We start from the raw sequence: 20,201 nt of genomic DNA, 5'->3' as shown, positions 1-20,201 counted from the left end.
GATGAAGAGGGGAAGAAAGACCCTGGAGGAGTAGCAGCATGGAATCCCTGGCAGAGACACCCCGGCTGTTGACATCCTGGGATCCAGGAAAACTAATATTCCTCTCAGCTATTCTGAGACTCACTGAATGACTTTGGGGTTTCCTTCTATAGAAAGTGGGTTCCAAAAGGGCAAGGCATTCTTGTCTGCCCTGATATATCTCTGGCCCTAAAACAGTGTCTGGACCATACAATAAATATCCACTGAATGAATGAATGTCTACAGGGTTAGGGTTAGGGAAGTGTTACCAACACCCTGAAGCATAAAAGAGAAGACTAGGGAACCATAAGTTTCATCTTCAGTTATATAAGAGGCTAAGACTCTATCAACAAATATTTACTGAGGGCCTAACATGTGCTGGGTTTCCCAGTTGGTTCAGTGGTAAAGAATCTGCCTGCCAGTGAAGGAGACACAAGAGATGCTGGTTCGATCCCTGGGTTGGGAAGATCCCCTGGAGGAGGAAATGGCAACCCGCTCTGGTATTCTTGCCTGGAAAATTGTATGGACAGAGGAGCCTGGTGGGCTACAGTTTGTGTGTGTTAGTCACTCAGTCGTGTCCGACTCTTTGTGACCCCATGGACTGTAACCCTCCAGGCTCCTCTGTCCACAATCATGCCCTCACTTTAGTAACTCACAGGCCACGACAATATGGAATATTTTTGTGGGTTCCAGAGGGTATACCCCAGTGCAAGGTGGGGGTCTGGGGAGGGGGTTGTCTAAGTGACATGCTGCTCAATGTAACAGACCGTTTTCTTAGCCCGAGCTGCCCTGAAATGCCCTGCTTGAAGGTGGTGCGTGCAGCGGGACTGCAGTGTTCAAGCCGGGCGCCAGCCAGCCGCCCACCTGTCAGAAACTGTGCCAGGAGTATGCGGGAGAAGAGAGTTCCGCCTCGGGTGAGGTCACTTCCCACCCCCAGATGCTCTGCCTACAAAACCTTGCAATTCTCTGACGCTGGATCTTATTCTTTTCTGAATTTCAAGGTCTCATGATGTTGACAGCTCCAAATTCGAAGTCGTCAGTCTGCCCACACTCGCAGACCCAAAAGAAAGGAAGCCGGATTCAGCTTGGGTCCTACCACCCACTGTCTCTGGGGGTAGTCAGCGCCCCCTCCCCGCCTCGCGGGGGTTCTGAAGGGAGGTATCTCGGGCGCGGGGTGCCGAGGACGTCGTGGGGAGATAGGTGTTCCGGAGATGGAGTTGACAGGGCCGAGACATGTGACAGTCGAAGCGTCACGTTCTGTGGTCTGAGACTGGGACCAGGCTGGTCACATGACGCGAGCGGGGGGGTTGTACTATGGTGTGATGCGAGATGAGGGGGCCTCACAGATCACGTACCAATGACGCATTCCCACCCGTTTTGGCAACTAGATTTCCGCTGGAAGATGCGATAGTTCCGGCAAAGGGGGCGGGTTCTCACGTCCTGGCAATTTCGCTTCCGTTCGGGGCGCTGCGGCTTCCGACCTCAGCCTTTCCCTGGGGTGGGGAAGAGACGCGATCCGGTGCGCATGCTCCAGTCTTTCCAGAGGGGGCGGGGCCGAGGCTACAGGAGAGGGCGGGGGGGGGAAAGAAAAGGGAATTCCAACCTGTGGAATCTTGGGGGTCCCCGAGGTCGGCTCCTTCCCTTTGAAACTGTGAATGGTGCCAGGGACAGAGCCTCTAGCGACTCTTGGGGGAGGGTTTGGGGTCTGCAGGGTGAGGGCGGAGGGGAGTGTCAGAGTGTGAGTTGGGTACGGGAGTTCCAAACTTAGAATCTTGAGGCCCGCCGGGCTCCGGCGCCGGCGAGAGGGATCTCGGGCCGCCATGCGGGACAGGACCCACGAGCTGAGGCAGGTGAGAATTTGGCGCAGCAGGGTTGGGGCCGGGTGGACGGGATGGCGTCTGCCGGAATGCAGGACTCCTGGTCCTCGGGGCCGGGAGGGATGACTGTGGGGTAGGAAGGTAAGTCCCGGAAGCCCGTGAGTTCTGCTGGGGGAGAGCAGTAGCAAGGAAGTGATGCCAGTGACCCCGGCCCTGGCAGGGGGATGACAGCTCGGACGATGAAGACAAGGAGCGAGTCGCGCTGGTGGTACACCCGGGTACTGCACGGCTGGGGAGCCCGGACGATGAGTTCTTCCAGAAGGTAAGAGGCTGGAATCTCAGCCAGGATTCACGAGGGGGCTGGAGGGCCCGAGAAGCAGAGCAGCCTGGAGCACCCCCCATATCTCCCTCAGCCCTCTCGGTCATCGTCCCCAGGTTCGGACAATTCGGCAGACTATCGTCAAGCTAGAGAATAAAGTCCGAGAGTTGGAGAAGCAGCAGGTCACCATCCTGGCCACGCCCCTTCCCGAGGAGAGTGAGTGAAACCCTGGGTGCAGAACGCATGCTCAACCAGAGGGCTTGTGGGGGTTGTAGTTCCACACAGGTGGTGGCCAGGGAGATTTGTTGAGGTAGAGGTTGCTATTTGGGCATCATGGCTTTCTCTTGTTTAGGCATGAAGCAGGACCTGCAGAACCTGCGCGACGAGATCAAACAGCTAGGGAGGGACATCCGCGCGCAGCTGAAGGGTGAGCTCCTAGGACCTCAGCCAGATACTTTCCTCTGATCCTGCCCAACTCCTGGTATATCTGGGGAGTGTGTGGTCCAGAGAGGCCAGTGATATATATCCAGGTCACACAGCAGGCCAAAGTCTAGAATCTCCATCTCCTGGCTTCCAGTCCAAAGTTCTTTCCACAGCATATGCCTGCCTCTCAGGTTCCCTTATTTATAATGAAACCATTTCCATTTGATCTTTGTCCAAGGCAGAGGTTAGCGTTGCTACCTTCAGGTCATTATCTACATATAACTGTATAGTCTGCCTTCCACATCCCAGGTTCTGCAAGGGTGGATTCATGCAACTGTGGATTGTGTAGTACTGTAGTATGCATTTATTTTCTTAAAAGTTGGGTATAAGTGGACCCACACAGTTGTGCAAGGATCATCTGTACTCCTACAATTCTTGCTGCCCAGTGTGTATTCTTTGGGCGGGAAGATGTGGGTTTTGTTAGGAACCTTCTCCAAACATGTGGGAATTCTCTGATGTATTTATTGCAAAGAAAAATATACTTTTGCCTGTCAGAGGCTCAGAAGTAGTCATTTTATGATGAATTTTATTAAAAAAAAAAAAAAAAAAAAAAGCCCCGTGGAGATATTGTATCTCTATTGTATGGCTGGGTGGCTGGGTCCCAGTCCCCAAATGAATTTCAGAAGCCAGAGGTCAAACCCCCTCCTCTACCAATACTTTTGTGTCTTTCCATAGCCATAGAGCCCCAGAAGGAGGAAGCTGATGAGAATTATAACTCCGTCAACACAAGAATGAGAAAAACCCAGGTGGGTTCATTATTCCCAGAAGTAGGACATTTCAGCAAGTGTTCAGTAGATCATTAGATGGCAGATGTAAGAAGGCAGGGCTCTTAGAGATCATTAAATCCAACCTGATGATTTTCCAAATGAGGAAACTAAGGCTCAGAGATAAAAAAAGGATTTACCTCAAGGTCAAGAACCCGGGTCTTCTGACTTCCAATCCATTATAACACCTTGCCTTCTTCTCCTCCATTCAGTGAGAAGTTGCTGAGACCCCAGACATGATCTGGGCTTGGCTGTAGGAGATATACTTTCTAGAAGCCAAGATGGGGAGTTAAGCTTGCATAGATGACAAAGACATTACTCAGGTAGGACTTGGTAGTTAATGACTCTGCCCAGGGAAAAAGAGGGTGCAGTCAAGTGACTAGGTGGTTCCCTACCCATGTGATGGGGACATCCTCTGCCCCAAGGACAGAATTCAAGAAGTTAGAAAGAGGAACTTCCCTGGTGTGTGTGTTGGGGGAAGGCCACAGTATCATCATCTTAATAAGGAGATTTGAAATGGTCTGAGCAGTATCCTCTGGGTGCCCAGAGAGGCATGGTTTGGAGTTCTTGGAGATCAGAGGTGGAGTAGGTGGGCCCAGAACTCAGCAAAGATCCCAGATTGAAGATTGAACAATTTGGGCTTTTTTTTTTTTTTTTTTAATGGAAGAGAAGGAAAGAGTAGCTTTATTACTTTGCCAAACAAAGAGGGGAACACAGTAGGTTGGTGCCTCAAGAACTGCCCCCTCTACAATTTGGGCATCTTGAAAGGGTGCAGCTGAACCCAGGATAGCAGATGTGTCCTGGAAAAAAGGAACTCCAAGGAATGAGCAGATTTTAGACATCAGGAAAATGGACAAGCAGGGAAGGCATTTCCGGGGGGTGAGGGGTGAGGGGCTTGTGGTAGTCATTGTGTGAGAGGCTGAGTGCCCAGGTGGGCCTGCAAAATCTGGGCAATCAGCTGACTGCCAGGTATCCTGGCACACCTTTAGTCTAAGCAGGGAGGGTGGTGTTCAGCCAGCATTCCACTAATATTCTTTGAGGGCCTACTGTATGCCAGACCCTTTTCTAGCTGTTTAGGAAACAGCTGTCAACAAATGATCTCTATCCTCATGGAGATTTCATTCCAGTGGGGAGAGAGAGTCACCATAATAAATCAGTCAATTATTGTAGAACATAGAAGTATTAAGGGAAAAGAGAAGAGGGATTGAGAACAGCGGGAGAAGGCAGATTCCAACAAGGTGGAGAAAACTTCCAAAGGTGACACTGGAACAAAGACTTCCAGGCTTCTGTGGGGCCTGAGCATTCTGGGCTGAAGAACTGGCAACTGCAGAGGCCTGACGTGGGGCTGTGTTCTGATCAGGGAGGAGTCAGGAGCCCACTGTGGCTGGAGGGAAGGAGAGAGGGAGACAGTGTGGGGACATAAAATGAGAGAGGGAAGGTGGGAAGGGGTGGGTCCTGTAGGGCCTTGTAGGCCCTGGGAAAGGCTATGGCTTTTACTTTGAGAGACCACGGGAGCCTTTCAAAGAGGTCAAGGCCACAGGTACCTCTGAGCTCATGCTCTTTGCTCATTGTACCCAAGGGGCTGCTGAGGCCCAGACCAGGCAGGGATCTGCCCAGGGGTCCCCAGCTTCTCTTCTCCCTCCTTAGCACGGGGTCCTGTCCCAGCAATTTGTGGAGCTCATCAACAAGTGCAACTTAATGCAGTCTGAATACCGGGAGAAGAACGTGGAGCGGATTCGGAGGCAGCTGAAGATCAGTGAGTTGTGGTGCCCATTGTGGTGCCCGGCACACAGGGTCAGCTGACCCAACCAGCTCTGAGCCTGGCCTTTTCCTTCACAGCAAATGCTGGAATGGTGTCTGACAAGGAGCTGGAGCAGATGCTGGACAGTGGGCAGAGCGAGGTGTTTGTGTCCAATGTGAGTGGCCCCCACCAGCCTCTCTCTGCTGGGCCCCCCATCCTCTCTGAGTCCTTTTTTTAAAAAATTATTTATTTATTTATTTTTAGCTGTGCTGGGTCTTTGTTGCTGTGCAGGCTTTTCTCTAGTTGCAGCAAGCAGGGGCTGTTCTCCAGTTGCGGTGCATGGGCTTCTCCTTGCAATGGCTTCTTTTGTTGTGGAGCACAGGCCCTACAGCCCGTGAGCTCAGTAGTTGTGGTTCTGGGGCTCTAGAGCACAGGCTCAGTAGTTGTGGCACACGGGCTTAGCTGCTCCGCAGCAGGTGGGATCTTCTTCCATCAGGGATCGAACTGGTATCTCATGCATTAGCAGGTGGGTTCTTTACCACTGAGCCACCAGGGAAGCCCTCCTGGCCCTTTTTCATGGAGGGAATCCTGAGGCCCAGAAGGGAACATATTAGCCTGCCTGGCATCCCTCATTAGGGCCTGGGCCCCAGTTCTAGGCCCGAGGGCTGCCCCAGAGCTGAACAGGAACTTCTAAACGTGCTGCTGATTTCCTTGTGACCTGTCCCATCACTCCTGTCCACTCTGCAGATACTGAAGGATACACAAGTGACTCGACAGGCCCTAAATGAGATCTCGGCCCGGCACAGCGAGATCCAGCAGCTGGAGCGCAGTATCCGTGAACTTCATGAGATTTTCACTTTTTTAGCCACTGAAGTGGAGATGCAGGTGGGTGCCTGAGGCTGCTGGCTGGGCTCGATCCAGTCCCCAGATGTGAGAGCATGTCATGACTGTCAGCCTGCTTCCACCCTTAGCCTCTTTCACCAAGGCTTTTGTTACCCTCCAGACTGGCCCTTACTTCTATCCTTAGCTGTGTTCCCAGATTTCATCCTCCTCAGTAGCTACTCCAATAATTACTGCTTTATACCTTGTACCCCATCCCTTGAACTGCAGCCCACACCACGTATGGCCCCAACCCTGGCTCCTCCTCCAGCAACAGAATCCATTCTTGTACACTTAAGAGCTCTTCAGTTGCCCCCTAGAGGGGCCTGCCTCCTAAAATGTAGACAAGGGTGGGGTGGGAGGTGGTATTCTTCCCCCGGCCCTTATCTCATGATAAAGGGAGCTTCCAGGTCCATCTGGGAGGAGCTGACCCCAGTGCCCTTTTGCAGCTGGGAGTCCTGGGGGAGAGATTTCACTCTGTAGGAGTCCAGGATCTGAAGGCTGGTGGTACTGTGAGGAGGCAGCGATAGGGAGGGCTTCCCAGCAGCTGGGAGCCAGGCCTAAAGAACAAGGGACTTCAGACAGGTTTGCGAGGGGACAAAAGATCACCCTCTGTGAAAACATATGAGCCATTCAAGGTGCTCCGCTCCCAGCCAGCACTGCGAGTAGAAATTGTATGGGGCGAGGGTGCAGGACAGAAGGGAGCATACGGTAGGAGGGAGCCTGGAAGCCATCCCCAGGCGTGTGGACTTCTGTCACATGCGGTCCTGTCCCCACCTCTTCCTTAGTGCACCGTTTTCTGCCAGGAGTGTCCTTCAGTCCTCTGGATGGGGTGGGCAGAGGAGCTGCTGGGCCTTCCGCCCCCAGTCATTCCTTCCTGCCTGAACCGCCTCCTCTTCCGAGCAGGGGGAGATGATCAACCGGATTGAGAAGAACATTCTGAGCTCAGCAGACTATGTGGAACGTGGGCAGGAACATGTCAAGGTGGCCCTGGAGAACCAGAAGAAGGCGCGCAAGGTGAGCCTCCGCCCTTCCCCCCGCCACCCCTCCCCCCGGGTGGCCCTCCCTCCACTCCTGAGTTTCCCTGACACCCACCCCCCCTACCCTGCTTCCTCTCCCACAGAAGAAAGTCTTTATTGCCATCTGTCTGTCCATCACTGTCCTCATTCTGGTGGTCATCATTGTCATCTCCACGTTGGTTTGACAGCGCCGCATATTCTTGGTGAAATACCGTGGGCCTGCCCCCTGGCCTGCCCCATACCCGACCCCAGCCTTTTCTCCTCTCAGACCCTCTTCTGCCGCCTTCCCTTGCAGACACTAAGAGCACCAGGGACCCAGGGTCTGCCTTCTCTCCCAGCAGCTGGGGGTGGGCTGGACAGAGCCTCCAGCCAGACCCCTTCCTCACAGTGGCCTTGTGCAGAGGGGCAGACAGTTCTTCTGGGGTCGGCAGCCACTCATCCATGGGGGCCTCACCCCTGGGTCACAGTGCCTGGGGGCAGGCCTGCAGTGTCCTGTTTGGCAGAGACATGTAGTTTTGTAAGAAATTAAAAAAAAAAAAACAAAAACCTTGGAGATTCCCCTGTGCACGCGTGTCCTTGAAAAGTTTGGTCCAGGGCCTTCAGGTATCCAGCCTGCTCACCTCCCCGCCACCCTGGGGGACAGACCCAGCCCAGGCAGACTCAAATCAGACTGTCTCAGGTGACCACGCCAGGCTGGCAGCGCCCTTCTACTCTCCCATGAAAATGGATGGGGCCTGGAAGAGATGACACCCACATGTGGCTCAGTACTGTCCCTGGGGAAAGAGCATTGTGAGGACCTAAGCCCAAAACAGTGAGGCTGAGCCAGGCCAGGCTGAGACACAGAGGGATGTGTGTGTGGCGTCTATGGGCATTCCTGAGGCCAAGAAGAAGGGGCATTCCTGAGGCCAAGCAGGAGAGGCACTCTGAAAAAGGAACTGAGTCTGTTCCTTTGGATACAGTGGACAAGGAAGGGCCTGTCCCAGAGGTGGCCATATTTGAGTCCAATGGGAAGCAGGGAGTCCAATGGCTAGTTACAGGAAGAATCAGTGAAGAGATTGCCAGGCAGAGGGTTCAACAGGCCAGGCCTTGTGCTCAGAAAAAAGCATTGCCTTTTCTTTTCTTTGTATTCATTTATTTAATTTACTTATTTTTGACTGTGCTGGGTCTTTGTTGCTGCTCCTAGGCTTTCTCTAGTTGCCATGAGCAGGGGCTACTCTCTAGCTGTGGTGCACCGGCTTCTCTCTGGGGCTTCTCTTGTGGAGCACAGGCTCCAGGGTGCCAGGGCTTAGTTGCCCCGAAGCATGTGGGATCTTCCCAGACCAGGGATCAAACCCGTGTTTCCTGCATTGGCAGGCGGATTCTTAACCACTGGACCAAGGGAAGTCCCTATTTATTTTTTAAATTAATTTTTATTGGAATATAGTTGCTTTACAATGTTATACTGTACAGCAAAGTGAATCAGCTGTATGTGTACGTTTATCCCCTCTGTTTTAGATTTCTTTCCCATTTAAGGTCACTACAGAGCAAAGAATAGGGTTTCCTGAGCTATGCAGTAGGTTCTCTTAGTTATTTTATACATAGTAACAATAGTGTAACAATAGTGACCGGGAAGCCTGGCGTGCTGCAGTCCATGGGGTGCAAAGAGTTAGACCCGACTGAACAACTGAACAAAACCCCAAAACAATAGTGTATATATGTCAGTGCCAATCTCCCAGTCACCCGCCCACCGCTCCCTCTCCCCACTTGGTGTGGCATTGCCTTTTATATAAGAGTTCAGATTAGAGAGGGAGGCACTCAGAATCAGCCCACACCTTGTTTCTCAGGGGTCTTGTGGCTGAAGCGGATAGAGGAGGCCGAGGAGCCGAGTTTCTATGATTCACCTGAGTTCCAGACTCCAGCTCGAAATTTCTAAAAGTTCCAAGACCCATGCCTGGTTTCTGGAGCTGGATGTAGCGCCTGTTTCCAGAAACTTGGTTTCAGGGCTCCTGCCTCCGAAGCCTGGTAGGAATGGGGGAGGGCCTGACCCCTGACCAAGGTTTGGGGGCGGGGTTCCAGCCGCCTTGTCCCATCCCACCTTCGATCCCACTGGTTGCCGCTGCTGCTCCTGGCTGCCCAGCTGTATCGTTTGCTTCGGCCGCCAAGTATGGGGTACACACGTGGGCGCCGGGGCGACGCGAGCCAAGGAAGGGATGGGCCAGTGGAAGTTGGTGCAGACTCGGACCCAGCTCCTGGAACCGGGCTGGGGGAGGGACCAGGGGCCGGGATTGGGCCGCAGTGGCGTGCGATCGGACCTGCCCGGCTTCCTCCCGAAGCTGGGCGCCCTCCTGCAGCGCCTCCCTGTGGCCCGGAAGCGGCGGTTGCGCGGGGCCTGCGCCAGGTCCGAGGGGTACACTTGGTACCGAGCTTACGGGGCGTGGCTGAGGGGTTGGCCGGGCTGACACTTGGAAAACGGACCGTTCGGATTGGCCAGCGGACCTAAATGTTGTTCCTGAAGAGCATCAGGATTGGTCCGCAGGGCGTCCTGAAGGAGTGAGCATCCGGAATTAAACTGCAATTAGGTGTGGGCGGGGCCTCAGAGCGAGACCTCAGTCGCACCGAAAAGCGATTGGATCACACAGCGCAAGGGGCGTGATCAAACGCCTAATAAGGCGGAAGGGGGCTGGCCTGGGAGAGACCCGTGAGGGTAGGGGCTCAGGACCTCACGTGAGAAGGCGTGGCCGGGTCCCGCCCCCTAGCAGCCGGAACTTGCGGCTGCTAGAGATTCCGGGAGTGTACCTACGCGTTAGTCCTGCTTGAGGTCCTGTGTCCCGTGTACAGAAGAAACTAGACGCCTGCAGGAAGAAGCCCTCGTTTTTAGCAGCGTGCAAACACTCTAGATGTCCACCCAATGGGGAAACTGCGAGACCGGATGGATGCTGCCTCAGTAGAAGACTGATTTGGACTCTGGGCTTCCATGATTCTCCACTCTCCATCTCTTCCCCTACGGCCTGCTTCTTCAGCGGAATCCTGTCCTGTTGGTCGCCTTTATCCACTCTCTCACTTTTCTGCCTTCAGAATCAACTGAAGTTGCAACCCGTGGCGCCTACCGGGATCTGACAGAGACTGTCAAACCGACGCGGAGATTGCCACGTCTACGCAGCTGGGTGTCCACGTAGGGCATGTGCCTTCTGCTTGGCAGTGCTGGACAGCGCCACCCCCGAGAGGCTGCTTACTTGTCTCAGGACGCCATCCAGAACTTCTCAGAAGAGTTGGCTAGACGGCCGAGCAAGGGCTCGGATGGCGGGTTCAGTAATTTGAATTTTTCCGATGGGCTGTGGGGACCCATGGAAGGTTTCTGAACAGGTGAGTGGCAGGTTTGGAGCAGACCTAGTAGGCAAGTGGACCCAGGCACTGGAGCTTTTACAAGTTCCCTTGTGTATACCCCTTCTGTGAGGGAAACCAACCTGAGTGAGGGGCTATGGGAAAATTTTTTCACTGAAAAGTTGGGTGCTGTCAGCCCAACTTTTAAGGAACACCGTCTGCGTGAATTGTGGCTTTTCCAAATCCATCTTGTATCACAACCTTTCAGCTGCAGCCTTCTCCACTTATTCCTCACCCACTGAATATTTCATGGTTCAGATTCTTAAGAAAAGAGACCTGATTGGTTTAGGTCAGGCTACATTGACCTACTTGGGAATTGTTTACCTTGAGTCAAGATTTTACCCTTGACCAAGGTGTATGCCTGGAGAATCCCAGGGACAGAGGAACCTGGTGGGCTACAGTTCATAGGGTCGCAAAGAGTTGAACACGACTGAAGTGACTTAGCGCATACACAGGATGTATGAGAGATGTTACAAGGTTCAAAATGCGTCCGCACAGTGTGTGTGAAGGAAGAATGGATGAACTCAGTGATTGACGTTTCTGGTACAGCCCTGTAGTAGATTATATTGCTGTTCCACATATATGCTGTTCTTCCTATTGGGCCCCTCACGTGAGGAGGATTATACATTCATGCCCACTTACAATAGGCTTGGCTATATAACATGCTTTGGAATCTGAGTAGATATTAAGACACCACTTCCAAGTAGAAGCTTTAAGCACCAGTGAGTAGTCTGGCAGTTTCCCATCTCTTTTTCCTCTGCCACGAACCTGTCAATTGCCAGATGAAGACTTCTTCAGCCTGGACCCCAGAATTAACAGGACATGAAGCTGATCTGTAGCTCACCTGTAAAATGAGGTGTGATGTAAATGAGAAACTTCTCCTGCTGGAAGCCACTGATATTTGGAGGTTGGTTTTTACCAAATTATCATAAGTCTAGTTCAGCTGTTACAGAACTAGTACCCAGAAGTGAGACGTTGCTACAATAAAAAGAAAAACCTGAGTTGTGTGTCATTAACTTTGGATCTGGACAGTGGCTGGCTGGTGAGGAAACTAGCATTGGAAGTTGCAAAGATGGTGATGTGTGTTATGTAATGGTGAAGCATTTGTTTAAACTGTAAGCTGGAAATAGAACTAAGAGTACAAATAATGTCCAACTGAGTTTAGAGATTTAGGCCAAAAAATGGGGAAAGAGAATATTAGTAGCATGCCCTGGTTGCTGTTGGGTGCATCTGACAAGTTACTATAAGAAAAATGACTCAGAAAATAATTGGCCACTTTTTAAGCAGAAATGGAAGAGAATATAGAAACTCCAGGCAAATGATTAAAAAAAAAAATGCATTTTTGGCTCTGCTGTGCAGAATACAGGATCTTAGTTCCCCTACCAGGGATTGAACCTGTGCTCCCTGCATTGTGAGTGAAGAGTCCCAGGGAATTCCCTGATCCAAATTTTTAACCAGTGAAAGATGCAACTGACAAGACCCTTAAGCCACAAAGTTTCATTAAAACTCATCTTTGTGGGACTTCCTGGGTGGTCCAGTGGTTAAGTCTGCAATTCCAAGGCAGGGGGCATGAGTTCAATCCCTAATCAAGGAACTAAAATTCTACATGCTTCAGAGCAACTAAGCCTGCAAGCCACAACTACTGGCACCATGCGCTCTGGAGCTAATCCCCAGCAAAGAAAGATTCCGCATGATGCAAGGAAGGTCCCTTGGGCTACAACTAAGACCTGGCTCAGGCAAATAAATAAAATGAACAAATAAATAGTAAAAATAAACAAACAGTCAAGACATCTCCAAACCAGGATATGTGTTATTAAAAAATTAATCAGTGTGTTGTGACAAAAAATTACAGGGGCTGTTCTAAAAGATAGTCAGGAATGGCTTCTTAGGGAAGGTGACTAATTCAAAGAGCAGAACTGACAGCTCAGAAAGCAGAATAAAACCATGGAGGATTGTTTTTAGGCCTGGAAAGCTAAAGAAATTTGCTCAGCTGGTTTTTGAAATTGCTTTGGATTAGTCACTCCTTTTTGCTTTCCATTTCTCCTCTTTTTTAACCAGAATGTCTATTTCTATCACCTGATGCAATTCCCGGGCTTCCCTGGTGGCTCAGTGGTAAAGAATTTGCCTGCCAGTGCAGGAGACACAGGTTCAATCCCTGGGTCAGGAAGATCCCCTGGAGAAGGAAATGGCAGCACACTCCAGTACTCTTGTCTGGGAAATCTCATGGACAGGAGCCTGGCAGGCTACAGTCCATGGGGTTGAAAAAGAGTGGGACACAACTTAGAGACTAAACAACAAAAAATGCATGTCCTAGGATTGCATGTTGGAGTACATGACTTGTTTCATTCTTTTTCTTTTTTGGTGGCATGGCACAACATGTGAGATATTCATTCCCCAATCAGGGATTGAACCTAAGCCCCCTGCATTGGAAGCACAGAGTCTTAAGCGCTGGACTGCCATGGGAGTTCCCATGACTTGTTTTTTTTTTTAGATTCATAGGTCCACAGATGGGAGGAATTGTACTCCAGAATGGATTATACCCAGAGCCTCATCTGCATCTAATTTAGATAATGAGATTTGGGACTTTTGGTTTGATGAGATTTATGAGATTTTTTTTTTTTTTTTTTTTACTCTGACTTGATGCTGCCATGGGATGAGACTTTTAGGGACCTTGGGAGGAAGTAAATGCATTTTGCTTGTGGGACAGATGTGCACCTTTGAGGCCTAGAAGGTGAACTGTGGTAAGGAGAATAATGGCCCCCAAAGATTCCATGCCCTAATCTCTATGAATGTTATGTGCCAAAAAGGACTTTGTAGATGTAATTAAGTTCACCAATCAGTTGAGACAGGGAGATTGTCCTGAATTATTCATATGGGCCAAATGTAATCATATGAGCTCTTAAAAGCTGAGAAGCTTCTCCAGCTAGCTACAGAAGAGGAAGACAGAAGTCAGAGAAATTTGAAGCAGGAGGACTCAATGCACCATTGCTGACCTTGAAGAGGGAAGAGCTCCTAGCCAGGGAATATAGACAGCCTATAGAAACTGAGAACAAACCTCTGGCTGACAGCCTACAAAGAAACAGGGACCTTAGTACTACAGGCAAATGGAACGGAATTCTGTTAATACCCCCAGGTGAGTCTGGAAGTGGATTCTATGCCAGAGCCTCCAGATAAAAGCTCACATTGGGCAAGACCTTGACTTCAGCCTTGTGAGACACTAAGTAGAAGCCCAGTCAGAGCCTGGACTTCTGAACCTACAGAACCATAGTATAAGAAATAGATGTTGTTTTCAAGATGTTAAGTTTGTGGTCATTTATTATGCAGCAATAGAAACAGCAAGATTTGAGCGGAGATGTGAAAGAACAGAAAACATCATGGGCAAATTTAGGGTGATGGGTTCCATCACCAGGAAAGAGCAAGTGCAAAGTTTCCATGACGGAGAAGAAACAAATCAACAGAAGGTCAGCATGGCTGGAGCCTGCTGAGTGTAAGGAACAGGTAAGAGATTAGTCAGAACTGGGATAGGACTTGAATGGAAGGCAGGCTCCAGGGAGAGGGATTTTTGTTGAAGTGGGCTGTCTGTGTCTGTGCTAAGTTGCTTCAGTTGTGTCTGATTCTTTGAGACCCTATGAACTGTAGCCTGCCAGGCTCTTCTGTCTATGGGATTCTCCGGGCAAGAATACTGGAGTGGGTTGCCATGCTCTCCTCCAGGGATCAAACCTGAGACTCTTATAGTCTCCTGCATTAGCAGGCGGGTTCTTTACCACTAGCACCATTTGGGAGGCCTGAGAGTGGGTTATGCATAAGTAACTGAGAACAAGTCACCAAATTTCCTTGGTTGAATCCAGAATCACTGCCCCACCTACAGAGCCTGCTGCCTTCCCTGCTTTGGCCCTGGTGCTAGAGTTTTCTCCTGTGAGGAATTCTAATTTATCCAGCCACTTGGCTGGGGAGGGGATGATGACTGCAATCCATAATAAGGAGTGATGTCAGCTATTGCCCTAGCGGCGGGGGCTATGATTTTGCATTCCCAAGATGCATTCACTACCTGGAACAGTCCTGGCAGAGTCAGGGGATTAAAGGAAGTTGGGACAGAAGAAAAGTGAGGGCCAGAAGTCAGACTGTCTGGAATTATCCAGATAATGGGGACAAAGACATCACAAGAAAAGAAAACTTCAGCTCACTATTTCTTACGAACATAGATGTAAAAGTCCTCAACAAAATACTGGCAAACAAAATCCAGCAATATATAAAAATGACTCTACAAGTGAGGTTTATCGCAAGAATGCAAGGTTGGTTTAACATCTGAAAATCAGTTAATGTAGTAATAATAAAGACTATTAATAGAATAAAGGACAAAAACCTTTTGGTCATCTCAATAGACACAGAAAATACATTTGACAAAATCCAACAACTTTGATTTTTAAAAAAGCTTAAGAAACTAGGAATAAGAGGGAATTCCCATAACTTGCTAATTATCAAAAGGCATCTATGAAAAAGTCACAGCTAACATCATACTTAAATGATGATAGACTGGATGTTTTCCCCTCCACAGACCCAGGATGTCTGCTCCCATCATGTCTGTTTAACACTGTAAAAATAAACACAATAGAAATAAATAAAAGGCATCCGGATTGGAAAAGAAGAACTAAACAACCTCATTTTACAGATGACATGATTTTGTATATAAAAAGTCCTTAGGAATTCATATACACAAAAAAGTTAGAGCTAATAAACCAGCTCAGCACTCTTGAAAAAGAGTGGGACACAACTTAGAGACTAAACAACAAAAAATGCATGTCCTAGGATTGCATGTTGGAGTACATGACTTGTTTCATCTTTTCTTTTTTGGTGGCATGAAATATAGGAACAAAATATGAAATATTTTGGTTGTAGAATAGAGGAACAGTGTACAGAAATCTATTGTATTTCTCATCACTAGCAATGAGCAATCCAAAAAAGAAAACAATTCCATTTACAATAGCAACAAAAGGAAAAAATACTTCTATATAAATTTAACAAAAGAAATGTAAGACTTATACTCCTGAAAACTATAAAACACTGTTGAGAGAAATTAAAATCTAAATAAAATTTAAAACTCCCAAATGTTCATGGGTCAAAAGATTTGATATTGTCAAGATGACAATACTCCTCAAATTGATCTACGGAGGCAGTGCAATCCCTATCAGAATCCCAGCCAGTTTCCTTTTCTTTTTTGCAAAAGTTGACAAGTTGATCCTAAAATTCATATGGAAATGCAAGGGATCTAGAAAAACAAAAATAATTTTGAAAGAAGAACAAGTTGGAAGACTCACATGTCCTGATTTAAAATTTTACTACCAAGCTACAGTAAGCAAAACAGTGTGATACTGGCATAAAGAATGATATATACCCAGGGAATAAAATTGAGAGTCTAGAAATAAACCTTCATATTTATAGTCAGTTTACTTTCAACAAGGAAGTCAAGACAACTCAATGGAGAAAGAATAGTCTTTTCAACAAATGGAACTGGGATAGTTGGATATCATATGCAGAAGAATGAAGTTGGACCTTTACTTCAAACCATATACAAAAATTAACTCAAAGTGGATCAAAAATCTGAACAGAAGAGCTTTTAGCTATAAAAACTTAAAATTTATTAAAAAAAACTTTTATGCATTTTAAACTTTTAAGTTTATAACTAAGTTATAAACTTTGTAAATGTTTCTAAAACTCTAAGATGAAAACAAAGACATAAATCTTCATGACCTTGAATTAGAAAATGGGTTATTAGATAATGGCTTTCAAAACACAGGCCTGTGGAGAAGGAAATGGCAAACCACTCCAGTATCCTTGCCTGGAAAGTCCCATGGACAGAGGAGCCTGGTGGGCTACAGTCCATGGGGTCCCAAAGAGTTGGGCACTCTTTAATTTTGTGTAGGGAAGGGAAAATGTCTGCCACTTGCAGCTTATTTCTTCTTGCTGCTTGGGGACCTCTGGCCTTGCTACCTGTTACCCTCTCACTGCTGCCTGCTTGTTTAAATAAAGTTTTGTTGGAACTCAAAAAAAAAAAAAAAAAACCCACAGGCCTGAGTGTGTGGCGCTAAATGGCTTTAGTTGTCTCTGACTCTTTATGACCCCATGGACAGTAACCTCTGTCCATGGGATTCTCCAGGCAAGAACACTGGAGTGGGTTGCTGTGCCCTCCTCTGGGGATCTTCCCAACCCAGGGATCAAACCCATGTCTCTGAAGTCTCCTGCATTGGCAAGCGGGTTCTTTACCACTAATGCCACATGGGAAGTCCCTCTCAAAGCACAAGCAATAAGAAAAAGAATAGACAATTTGGACATCCTCAAAATTAAAAATATGCTTCAAAGGGTACCATCAAGAAAGTAAAAAGACAACCCACCCAATGGAAAGGAATTTTTGCAAATCATAAAGAACTTGTATCTGGAATACATAAGTCTTACCACTCAACAGAGTCAATCCAGTGAAAACAATGGGCCAAGGACTTGAACAGACATTTATCCAAAGATGATATACAGATGCCCCATAAGTGCATGAAGAGATCCTCAACATCATTTTCCACCAGGGAAAAACACATCAAAACCACGAATTTACACCTACTAGGAGGGCTGTAATAAAAAAGATAATAACAACTGTTGATGAAGATGTGGAGAAATTGGAACATTCATGCCTTGTTGGTGGGAATATAAAATGGTGCAGTCACTTTGGAAAACTGCCTGACAGTTGGTCAAATGGTTAAACATACAGTTACCATATGATCCAGCAATTCTATCCCTAGATATATACACAGAGAATTTAAAAAGATGTCCACACAAAAACTTGTACATGAATGTTCACAGCAGCATTACTCATAATAGACCAAAATGGAAACCCAAATGTCATTCAGCTGATGAATGGATAAACAGAGTAGTATAGCCATACAATGGAATATTATTTGACAATAAAAAGGAAAGAAGATCTGATCAAACTATCAATACAACATGGATGAGCCTTGAGAATGTTATGCTAAGTAAAAGAATTGGTCACAAAAGACCACATATTGTATGACTACATTTACATGAAATGTCCACAACAGGCAAATCTAGAGAGACTGAAAGCAAATGATCCATTGCCTAGAGCTGAGGGTAAAGGATTGTCAGGGAATGGGGGCTTGGGATCAATAGGAAGTGACAGCTATGGAGTTTCTTTTAGGGGGGTATGAAAATATTCTAAAATTAGATCGTGATGATTGCATAACTCTGTGAATATACTAAAAACCCCCGAATTATATACTTCAGACAGGTTAATTGTAGGGTATATTAATTTTTTTTTTAGTTTTACCAGTATATTGCTACCAATCCATCTCCCTCCACCCTCCTCATGTGTGCACGTGCTCAGTCACGTAACACCATAGACTGCAGCCCCGCCCCCCCCCCCCCCCCCCCTCCAGGCTCCTCTGTCCATGGGCTTTTCCAGGCAAGAATACTGGAGTGGACTGCCATTTCCTTCTCCATGAATTTTATTTTAATAACACTGTTAATTTTTTTGAAAGTCAGATTGAGTCCTCAGGGAGCAGGAACTTTGGTATAGGATGCTGGGGGTGTCAGAGAAGGGGGCCCAAGGGATGGGCGGATTGTCTGGGCCCAGAAAGGGAGCAGGAGTTGTGCATCTCTTCTAAACATTCAGGGAACCCACTCCATCCTTCATTGTAGACACATAGCCAGGGAGATCTATCGATTAGTGTATATGGTATCTTTGTGTATGTGTGTATATGTACACGTGCTCACTTGTGCCCAGTACTCTTTGTGACCCCATGAACTGGAGCCCACCAGTCTCCTCTGTCCACAGGATTTTCCAGGCATGAATGCTAGACTGGGTTGCCATTTCCTACTCCGGGGGATCTTCCTCACCCAGGGATGGAAACTGCCTCTTGAGTCTCCTGTTTGATAGATGATTTTTTTTACCACTGTGCCACCTGGGAAGCCCATATGGTATCTTTACAAGAATATATTTTTAAAAGGTGCCACCCCAACCCCCAAGATAAAGCATCTTGCTCGAGTTCAAAAATCAAGTCAGTAGTAAACAAAAGTTCTCCTGCTTTCAATCTCCCCATCTGATGTCTGTTTCTTTCCTGGACCCTTAGACTTTGATCCCAGCCTGGACAGAAAGGAGGCCCAGGGACAGTGCTTATCCTGCTCTGGGTGTGAGTATGGCCAGTGAGTGTCCTTGGTCAAACTGGTGCCCTCTTTCTGCAGCCATTACACCCTGGTCCCTGCTGTTGCCACGCGGCCCCCTTGTTCTGCTATGGAGAATGGACGTGAGGTCCCTGACACTAAGGTGATACCTACTACTTCTGCTTCAGGTGCTAGCAGCACATGGGCTGGAGGGAGCCTGAACACCACATTTCCTAAGGCTGCCAACTTGGTGGCCCCCAAGTCTACAGGTGACAGTGTGGAAAGGAGGATCTGGTTCACTGTGACCTTTGGCTTTGGTTTGTCTTATAATTGTGAAAGGCCCTAGTAGTTGGAATTTATAGTTCAGAATCAGTTCCTGAGTATCCTTCTAGAAATACTGTGCTGCTGCTGCTGCTGCTAAGTCGCTTCAGTTGTGTCCGACTCTACAACCCCATAGATGGCAGCCCACCAGGCTCCGCCGTCCCTGGGACTCTCCAGGCAAGAACACTGGAGTGGGTTGCCACTGCCTTCTCCAATGCAGGAAAGTGAAAAGTGGAAGTGAAGTCGCTCAGTCGTGTCCGACTCTGTGACCCCGTGGCCTGCAGTCCACCGGACTCCTCCGTGCACTTGGATTTGAGCGCTTACGAGTAATTCGGCCCAAATGGGAGAATACTAACCACACTGCTGTGCACTTTTTCATTTGACTTTTTTTTTGGATATTATTCAACGACACAGATTGACAAGTCTAATTTTTTAAAAACTGTTGCATAATATATTTTACAGTGGCTTTTAGACCTTTGCAATGGACATAGAGGGTGTTCCCAGTCATCACATATTTTGCTGCACTGAACAATCTTTCATTTTCAGTTTTGTCACAGAATTGGAAAAAGATATTTGTGGTGTAAATTCTTTGAGGTGTATTTGCTGAGTCGAAAAGTGTATGCTTTTTTTTTTTTTGGCTGTGCTGCATGGCTTGTGGGGTCTTAGTTCTCCAATCAGGGATCAAACCCATGCCCTCTGCACTGGAAGTGAGGGGTCTTAACCACTGGACCGCCAGGGAAGTCCTTTTACTTTTTAAAAAATGTGTTTGCTTGCTTCTTTTTTCCTCTTCCAGTTTTACTGAGATATGACATACAGCACTGTGTTTAAGGTGTACAGCATAATGATCACATACATCACAAAGCATTTAACTTTTGATAAACATCAAATCATCTTTCCAAGAGGCTGTACCAATTTACACTGTAGGGCCTCATTTTTGTTTTTCCATTTTTGGTCTTTGAAAAATTAGTGTTAATTATCACCTCCAGTTTTTAAAAATATATATTGCACAGGAATTTAGGATTTTCAAGTTCTGTTAAAAATATCCTTTTGAATGGCAATGAACTTAAAGATTAAACTGAGAATCAACAGCTTTTAATAGTATCTTTCCATTCAGGTACATGGTATATCTTCATTCAGTTAGGTCTTATATCCTTCAGGATAGAGATGCCATTTTCTTCATGTAGGATTTGTGTTTTTTGTGTGAGCTTTATTTCTTTGTAGTTTATGGGTTTTGTTGTTATTGAGAATGGGACTCCAAGTATATTTTCTAGTCTGTTATTATAATTTATAGGAAATATAATAACTTTGGCCTCAGTTTAT

At 47.6% G+C, this 20,201-nt stretch overlaps 1 protein-coding gene across 6 annotated transcripts; it reads left to right on the top strand.

The window, feature by feature from the left end:
• Positions 1-1,564: 1,564 nt before the first annotated feature.
• Positions 1,565-20,195, top strand: STX4 (syntaxin 4). Of its 6 annotated transcripts, XR_003508714.1 has the most exons (12): positions 1,571-1,868; positions 2,056-2,157; positions 2,271-2,370; positions 2,507-2,581; positions 3,313-3,383; positions 5,049-5,157; positions 5,241-5,317; positions 5,890-6,027; positions 6,928-7,038; positions 10,095-10,382; positions 13,725-13,898; positions 18,530-20,195. XR_003508714.1 is itself a non-coding variant. In XM_027527629.1 (10 exons), the coding sequence occupies exons 1-10, from the start codon at positions 1,839-1,841 to the stop codon at positions 7,223-7,225; spliced, it is 894 nt and encodes a 297-aa protein (XP_027383430.1). In that variant the 5' UTR covers positions 1,565-1,838; the 3' UTR covers positions 7,226-7,595. The 6 variants fall into 6 exon arrangements, 3 of the variants coding, with proteins under 3 accessions (XP_027383430.1, XP_027383431.1, XP_027383429.1); XR_003508715.1 differs by lacking the exon at positions 13,725-13,898 and having other exon boundaries at positions 18,642-20,195; XR_003508713.1 differs by lacking the exon at positions 13,725-13,898.
• Positions 20,196-20,201: the final 6 nt, after the last annotated feature.

Source organism: Bos indicus x Bos taurus, chromosome 25 (genome assembly GCF_003369695.1).
Source record: "Bos indicus x Bos taurus breed Angus x Brahman F1 hybrid chromosome 25, Bos_hybrid_MaternalHap_v2.0, whole genome shotgun sequence".
NCBI classification, from domain to species: Eukaryota; Metazoa; Chordata; class Mammalia; order Artiodactyla; family Bovidae; genus Bos; species Bos indicus x Bos taurus.
Note: the sequence above shows the minus strand (reverse complement) of the source record. Positions and strands in the feature narration are given on the sequence as shown.

Coding starts and splice junctions, on each gene's coding strand:
- STX4 (XM_027527628.1), top strand. CDS start 1,839: ATGCGGGACAGGACCCACGAGCTGAGGCAG. Junction 5,318..5,889: donor GCGAGGTGTTTGTGTCCAAT/GTGAGTGGCCCC, acceptor TCCACTCTGCAG/ATACTGAAGGATACACAAGT. Junction 6,028..6,927: donor CCACTGAAGTGGAGATGCAG/GTGGGTGCCTGA, acceptor TCTTCCGAGCAG/GGGGAGATGATCAACCGGAT.